General features: G+C 38.0%; 2 protein-coding genes across 4 annotated transcripts in view; one reads left to right on the top strand and one right to left on the bottom strand.

Moving 5' to 3' along the window:
• Positions 1 to 6668, bottom strand: part of LOC103390909 (dynactin subunit 1-like) — a 12821-nt gene extending 6153 nt beyond the window's left edge. The window contains exons 1-13 of the mRNA XM_025065039.1: positions 6280 to 6668; positions 3506 to 3571; positions 3198 to 3392; positions 2854 to 2929; positions 2740 to 2771; positions 2574 to 2591; positions 2071 to 2094; positions 1690 to 1776; positions 1228 to 1377; positions 1102 to 1125; positions 484 to 681; positions 182 to 386; positions 8 to 86 (exon numbers count right to left, since the gene is read on the bottom strand). Coding sequence (XP_024920807.1) covers positions 8 to 86; positions 182 to 386; positions 484 to 681; positions 1102 to 1125; positions 1228 to 1377; positions 1690 to 1776; positions 2071 to 2094; positions 2574 to 2591; positions 2740 to 2771; positions 2854 to 2929; positions 3198 to 3392; positions 3506 to 3529 — 1112 coding nt within the window. The 5' untranslated portion in view covers positions 3530 to 3571; positions 6280 to 6668. The remainder of the gene's footprint in view (positions 1 to 7; positions 87 to 181; positions 387 to 483; positions 682 to 1101; positions 1126 to 1227; positions 1378 to 1689; positions 1777 to 2070; positions 2095 to 2573; positions 2592 to 2739; positions 2772 to 2853; positions 2930 to 3197; positions 3393 to 3505; positions 3572 to 6279) is intronic.
• A 150-nt stretch (positions 6669 to 6818) lies between these two features.
• tdrd7b (tudor domain containing 7 b) overlaps positions 6819 to 8202 on the top strand; it is a 13590-nt gene continuing 12206 nt past the window's right edge. The window contains exon 1 of one of the 3 annotated variants that reach the window (XM_025065111.1): positions 6819 to 7138. The gene's annotated coding sequence lies outside the window, so the exon portion shown is untranslated. Of the gene's footprint in view, positions 7139 to 7445; positions 7461 to 8202 lie in introns of those variants that run through there. The other 2 variants (XM_025065084.1, XM_008327026.3) reach the window with 2 other exon arrangements.

Raw genomic sequence — 8202 nt, forward strand, 5'->3', positions numbered from 1 at the left:
GACTTACCTGACTAGTGCCTCCTTCAGTCTGCTGTTTTGCTCCTCCAGTTGTTTTACATGGTAACTTGAAGCAGCTCCATCTGAACCTGGGAGACAAGTAAAAGTGCAGGAAGTATGAAGACACTAGGAAATATCAACAACGAGAGCGGTAGAGAGTTATTTAAGAACAGACGAGAGGAACCTTTTTCTGAAATCTCGTGTCGAAGAATCTCCAGGTCCATTGACAGCTCCTCAACTTTTTCTTTGAGGGATTCCACCTCCACTTGCAGTGACTCTGCTCGCTCCTCAGCCATTTCTTTGTCCAGTGTTGCCATCTCGATGGCATCTGCTGTGTCCGACATCTCTTCCATGTATCGATCCTTGGCCTCCTGAGCCTCACGGGCTTCCTGAATTCGACAGTGCATAGAAAGTGCATAGATTTGTCATTCTCTTCACTTCATATTGCATTGCACACACACACAGCACTCTATACAGACACTCTACCTTCTTGGCTTCTTTCAACTGCTTCTGCAGATCACCCTGCTGCTCCTGCATTTTGATCTTCCACTCCTGGAGTTGCTCCAGTTGGATCTTGTGTTTCTCAAGCTCCTTCAGTTTGGCCTTGTCTTCTGTCCGCTTCATCTTCAGCGTCTCCAGCTTCTCTTCCAGATCTTTGATCTGAGCTCGGAGTGACTCTTCCTCCTATGAAGATGGTAGAAAAGAAAAAAAGAATAAACAATGGAGGACTTCCTCTGTTATCCAAGATTTTACTACAAAAGTGGAGCATAAAAAAAAACCATTGATCATTTCCCACCACAAACATTTGACAAATTATGTTTTAAATCAATGGCCAAGAATTTCCTGAATTCAGAAAAGTCGCCTCAGCTGCAAACTGTCATGAACGATCATGCAGAGAGTTGGTGCATTATTTTCTCTCCAATCATTCATAAAAATTCTTCTGATGTTAAACCATGCAGCATTACCACCGACACAAATTGCTGTGAGAACACCAAAGCAATGATAATTCATTAGGAAGGTATGCTGAAAGTCACGGTGTGCCCATTGATAGCATGGGTCGGTTAGTAAACTCATTTCAGGTATTTCCAGCATGCAACAATCTACCTGTTTGGAAATTGTAGGTTCCACCTAGAAAGATTATGACAAGAATAAAATGGCACACACTTATGTTTGCGTCATTGTTTTCTTTTGAGCTATTACTACATTTGACTCCCATTTTTGATGACCTACCTTACTGGGAGTAGCTGGCACTGAGGCTGCCACTGCTGCAGGGGAGCCACTGGGCTGTGGCACCACAGGCGCTCCCAGTGATCCCTGATTGGAGGACATGCTCATCTCACTGACATCCGACAGGGAGGACGACAGGTTCTCACGGGATGCCTAGTCACAAAATACGGTGAGTGTAGGGTCTTAGTTTGGATATTAAAGACAGAAGAAAAGAGAGGAAAATCTAAAAGAAGTTGTAAATTGAAGCACTGCAATTCTACAAATTATATGATGTTAGTTATTTGTTTGTTAGTACAATAAAGGAGAGATTTTGCTACAGTGGCTAAATAAAAAAACTCAGTCTACAGGTGGAGACTTAAAGCTGTGCAAAGAAGGTACTTAGCAGTCACCCATTTATAAGTGACCAAAATGTCACCAGTCCCCTGTGAAGCAGTAGCAAAAGTACTACCATAATATAGAGCGTACCATAACGGACAAACTGAGGCGGCCAGACTGTCGTACCAAAAGAGAGGGGAGGGAAGAGGCAGGTGCAAGACGAGGCGTGCTCCACTGCTTTGTGATTAGGACCAATAGGATTCCAAACCATCATAGTAGTTAATAAAACTTTGTAGTACATTTTAGGTATAATAAAATTAAAATAAACTTTAAAAAATACTCTAAAATAAAAAAAAGTTTCAGTTTTTTTAAATTATTCGTTTCTTACAACAACATACTGAAAATTTCTGTCAGTCTTTTACCATGTATGAAAAATCAAATAAATCCTTTAGTGCTGTGTCTCTAGCATTCATTGATAGTTACACCCAACAACCCTAAAGTAAAGCTCCAGACCACTGTAGGCAAGCTCACCTTGGTAGAGCGACGGGTAGAAGACTGGAGAAGAGACAGAGGTAAATTATGTAGAGTGGGCGAGGATGAAAGATAAAAGGATTAGCGGCACAAAAGAGGTATAATTACTGTTAGTCAACTTGGCATAGATTTAAGCCCAGCATGCACAGGGGCAAACACTGTGAAAATCTCATTCTTGATTATTTATAATCCAGGTGTAAAATGTGAGTTCATGCAACAAACTCAATTGTTATTCAATCCTGATAAACAACATGGTGATTTGAAAACAACACAACACAGCATTGGCTCCACAATGGTGCTTACATGGTGATCAAAAAGTGAAATAAAGTGAGAATTAACATCATGTCATGCATCTAATGAAAGTGAAAAGAAACTTTTGTCAATTAGGAGTGAGACTCAACACTGGAAAAGACGTCTTAAATGCAAAGGATGAGTTTGAGCATTAGTATGATAAATAACAGCTTATCATACTAATCAAATACGTTTAATTTAAACACTTCTACCTTCTTAACACTTGGAGTCTGCAAAAGTATCAGGAAAAATAGGGCATGTTAAACAAAAAGCTAAAAGGCAAAACTGAAAATAGAAAATAGCTATTGCTTGGAAATATAACTATTAGTTTATTTTTTTAAAAACACTTTGGCTGCTTAATCAGCATTGGCCTCCTACCTGTTTGGATGTTTTAGGAGTCTCTAGGACATCTGAAAGAAACAAAACATTGGTTATTATTACTTTAGGGGTATGCACACTGACAGGCTACTACATACTGTGGTCTCGACTAACCTTTGTGTCTGGGTGTCCTTGCAGCACCAGTCTCCTCAGGTGAGGTGACATTGGAGATGTCTTCCACCACTTGAATCTGCATACGAATTTGATGTGAAAAAACCAATGTTAAAAATGTGTCTTGATAATCACATCAAGATGTAAAAGTGCTTATACAGTCCTGAATAGCAAAACTTTTCATCAATTTGTCTTCTAAAAATTCACTCTCACTAATTTTATTTGTTTGCTTCCATTTCAACCGAGTCTGACTTGACAACTTGTTTCAAATGTATTTCTGTTGAAATGCTGACAATTTGTACAGCAACATACACTCATTGCATGTGAAAGATATATATAGGACTAACCTGAGACTGTCTGACAAATATTCCATGATTTTCCTCACAGGTAAAGTAGCGTTTCCCCTGCACGGTGCCATCATTCTTGCCTTTAGGTTCATCCAGTATGACACCCACCCATTTTCCTGAGGCAAAAAGGGTTGCACCAATGTAGGCAACAGTGCCACGCTGACCCTTCCCGGTCACCTCTACTATAGAACCAATCTATGACAGAAAGGGGCACAAGAAGACGAAACATGAGTTGCATGTTACTGGATGACAACTTTGTTGCCGTTGTTATTGTTTATGCACTGCGTCAGTGTTGGAACAGAACCTACCTTTGGAGGTTTACTGCTCTCCATTGCTCTTACGTTGCTGACTTTGCTGAGCAGAATGCTGGTCAGCTGAAGGAGAAAAAAAAAAGTGAACTTTACTACCTCTAAGGAACTTGTACGGTGAAGAATAGAGAATGAGACAAAGAAAACAATGAGTCAATTGCATGGTGTAGAAGAGTAGTCATCAAATAGCAGCCCATGGGCTGAGTCCAGCCCATCAAACTGTTCAATCTGGCCTGCAACTGAATTCCAAATAATCATTAAATAATAATGTTCTAACAAAAATTTAAACACAATTAAATAAAGAATAAATCTATAAATAGGAAAGACAATTTCATTCACCCTTACTGGAGTCGTGATTACACAATGTTCGCCTCGCTCTCTCACAAATGATTGTCTCAGAAACAGCACCACGCAAGAAATACCGGCAAAATTAGATACCGAGCGTGATGACACACACGTAGTCACTTAATGATCACTTGGTGCTTGCGTGGTATGGTGGCTAGTTCAGCAATTGAATTATGGTACAACAACTGAGGCAATTTTTAGTCTAAAATTGTCTTTGAACAAACCAATTTGTTCGAAAAGGGAGCCATTCGACTTGGGTCTGGAAGGCTTCAGGTTCGAGTCCACCAGCTGGCAAGTTACCACTGAGGTGCTCTGAGCATGGCACCGTCCCCACACACTGCTCCCTAGGTGCTTAAAGCTGCCCACTGTTCACTTTAGTGATAAGTTAAAAGCAGAGGTCACATTTGGTTGTGTGCAGTGGTGTGCTGTGTCACAATGACAAGGAGTTCACTACAACTTTCCTAAATGTAATTACTTATCTGGTTTTATATCTTAATTTAAATCATAAAATGCCCTGATGAACTGCAATGTATAATTTGTACTCCATGGTACTTTATTTTCAAGCAGTTAAGGGTCACGGGGCAATAAAAGAACAAAAACACATTTATTGAAGCAGTCATGTGCCCTAAGTCACAACAGGGGTCCTGAACACATGTTATATCTCTGCTTGGCTCACACAATGATGCTCATTCAGAACAAATTAACACTGCGGTGAAGTAAATTCTTCTCTAGGAGATGGAACAACACGTTAAAACTGCAAAAAAAAAAAAAAAAAACTGAAAGGAACCACCAGATTTATAATGGCAGTTGTGAGTATATGACTTAATTATTTTTTTTAAAGGAACATAGACAGTATTTACTTTACTAAATAAACTTTATCTGGCAATTAGAAGTGTACTCTTGACTTTATCAAGTGGTATTAGCTGTGATCCATTATAAAGGGTTAACTCAGACAAGAATCTAATAGAACCATAGTATTAAACAGACTAAAATCATCATCAGCTTAACAATGAGTGTAATAACTCTAGACATTTTATAGTATATATCTGTTGAAATTATCTAGAAAAAAACAAAACAATCAATATTTACTGTTTATTACTCACCCTGGGGGAAATAGAATGTCTTTTGTCCATTTTTTTTTCTTTTTAAACGTCCTATTATTTTCTATCCTCCTAATGCCTACAGGCTACTTTTCCTCAATACCTACTCCTACTTTCCTACTTTTCCTACTTTTTTCCTTCAATTTCTGGGAGGAACCTAGATGTACATACTTATTACTCACATTCTCCCAGCAAGAGGAACTATACAAATTACAATTTCTGGGAGGAACCTAGATGTACATCATAATTATCAGTGCTAACGTCACAGCAGATTTAAAGTGAAAGAAAAGTGAAGGAGGGGCAAGCTAGCTACTGCGTGTCAGTGCAACACTCAACACATTAGGTAATAACATGTAAACAAAAGAATTAATCAGTTATTCATGAATTTTTTTTCAATGAGTTTTCTAATCAATGTCATTTTTTACAGATTCCTTAACAAAACACTGCTGTTCTTTTTTGGAAATGTTTTACAAGTGGCAACCATGTAAACAGACATAATGACCAATAACCAATATAAACTAAATTTTTGTAGTTTAAAAATAATCATAATATTCATAGCCTTACAAATACAAGGACATAAACACAAATAACTCTTTAAAGAAATATACTCCTTTTTAAAATATTATGTTATTATCAGAAATATATATTTATGAGCTATTATGACAAATCTAATTACCTGCTTTATATCTATCAACATTTCAATATGTATATAGCCACAACAACATTTTTAAGTTTAATAATTATATTATAAAACAAATATAAAAGTTGCAAGATTTCTTAAAATTAAAATATTAAAATTAACAGTAATATCTGTTATTATTAGTCTTTTAAACATCTTGCGCTTTTCACACAGAACCAGTGTTGTGGCAATTACTTCTATAGTAACTAGTCCATAGTCTGTCACAAATTTTGTTTGTCGAACAGTTATCTGTGGCATTTTGAGTGTTGGTATGAGCATTGTTGCACAAAGGGTGAACACAGATAATGTTCGATTTTTAACAAATGATTAACTATAACTGACACCTATGTGAAATGCTTTTAGTCATACAAAGGGTGCAATACTCCCATTTTTCCGAAATTGTTTGATTTGGATTTTTTTTTTAGGTGGGAAATGTAACACACGTTTTCGCCTATGGCGCTATATTTGTGGCCTGAGAGAATCATAAATACAAAATTGGCTGAGAGAACTCGACCTTACTTCAAAAAGCTTTACATTGGGGTAGGGCTGGAGTTGAATAATGGCCAATCAAGATAACAATGGAAGAAGAAAAGCCGAAGTAAAATAATTCCTCACTAATAGAATACATCAACAGTCAGTGTTAGTGTTACCTTGCAAACAGAGAAGTTCCTGTCTTTGAAAAGGTATCTTTTGGGCGTTCATTCAAATACCAATCCTCTGTTGTTGTTCTTTTGGCTACCTAGCTTGGATGAGCTAGTCCGCATTTGACATGTCACTTCCGGTAGCATGACAGCCGAAAAAAGGAAGGGTGGGTGGAAGTTAGCGCCCCTAGAGGCTGCACCTACTTTACTTTTTACAGCCCATTGCTGTTCTCTACGCGTATCTTTTAATTTATAGACGTTAACTCGAAACAACGTATCGTTTTACACGTGTTTGCACACTACGTTACCGCTTTTAATAGTTACAATTTTAAGAGCACAATAATAACCAGAGAGACCTATACATCTGTGACATTACAAAAAATTGTGCGGTCATTGTAAGGGCGCTTTTTAAACGTACATAAAGATAGGTTAAACAAAGCACGACCCTCAATAAGAGTAAAGGATCAAAGTAGCACTGACAAAATTAATCAATCCTTATCTTTGGTAAGATAGCATTCGTTTTGATAAATAATTGTGCTGGTTTCAATAAAACGTACTTTTTATTAATTTTGCGAAACTAATATAGTATCAAATGTATTCTAAATAGTTCCATATCTACACAAACGATAATAATTAGGCTGGATAGAAGACGTGTCCTCTGTATTCATATTAACGTGTAATTAGACAGAGGCCTGTGAAGAGCTGACCAATCAGGTGGTGGAGAAGAGGCTGTCTCTGGACCGGCTGGTAGACGGCACACGCACCGGGGACTGAGCTCGGGTCGCAGCCCTTCCCTGCTTCGGCAGTGACGGCAGTGACAGCGACCGGACCAACAGCGAAATTTCTCTTTTTGGCTCTTTATACCAAGGTAATATATTTTATACGTATTCATTTATGACTTTTGAAATAGGCACCCACAAGAGTTCATCGGAAAAATTTGTATTGTATATTCTTAAAACAAAACTGTCTTGAAAATATTCAAGTTGGCATTAACGTTCATTTTTTACCCGGTGGTGACTTTCAAAGCTACTATAACGTAGCTGCTATATGTTGTTGGCAAAGGTTGGATTATTCGCCAGTACTTTGTTGTGAAAAGTAAGGATTAGGTATTTCCGGTCTGTTGGACGCGTTTGGACGCTGACTTGATGAACTGCTGCGTCGGAGATGACCGGAGGATTTAACTCGATGCTGTGCGTGGTGTGGCTCGGTGATCGAAAAGTCCAGTGTGTCCTGCACCGATTCTGGGTGTTATTTATTCCTACCGCACCATTCAGTGCCAGCTATGGTCATGACAAGGAAACGCCATGAAAAGTTGTTCCAAATAGTTTAGAATCGGCAGTGGGTGTGGAGCCGGAATGTGACGTTACGTCATTTTGTTTGTGCTGCCGTGCTGTCCGGTCTGCAGAGCGTAGTCAAAATATCAACAAGTGTCTCTATACTCAAGTTATGTTTTTACATATCCAGAGCAAGTTTGGATATTTACTATAGTTACTATATGAAGCAGTAATGACTGAATAATAAAGTAGTGAGTAAATACATGCTTAAACTACATAGGCAAAATGTATAGCTTAGAAATATGGACGTTATATTGAGATAATATGTTCTTAATGTCTCCAATATGCATATTACATTATTTATTACACTTTTCATACACCATTTTTCCTTATTCCCATGCTGGGTGTTTCAGCAGAATTAAAACCGAAAGTTACCCTTAAGTAGATTCAAAGGTCTTGCTAGTGAAGTCCAGCGGCACACTGCTGTTATAACGACACCATTAATCCTGTTTATGACACTGTTGCCAGCAAATATTTTAAAACGTAAAACGAATTCATTCATTTTTGTAACGTGTGAACAGTGTTCATACTTTTAAGACATTAAGTGCTTTTTGACAACAGCATTCCCAGCGGTCAAACTATTTCTTGCACATAACTT

Source organism: Cynoglossus semilaevis, chromosome 1 (assembly GCF_000523025.1).
Source record: "Cynoglossus semilaevis isolate Cse_v1.0 chromosome 1, Cse_v1.0, whole genome shotgun sequence".
In the NCBI taxonomy this organism is placed as follows: domain Eukaryota; kingdom Metazoa; phylum Chordata; class Actinopteri; order Pleuronectiformes; family Cynoglossidae; genus Cynoglossus; species Cynoglossus semilaevis.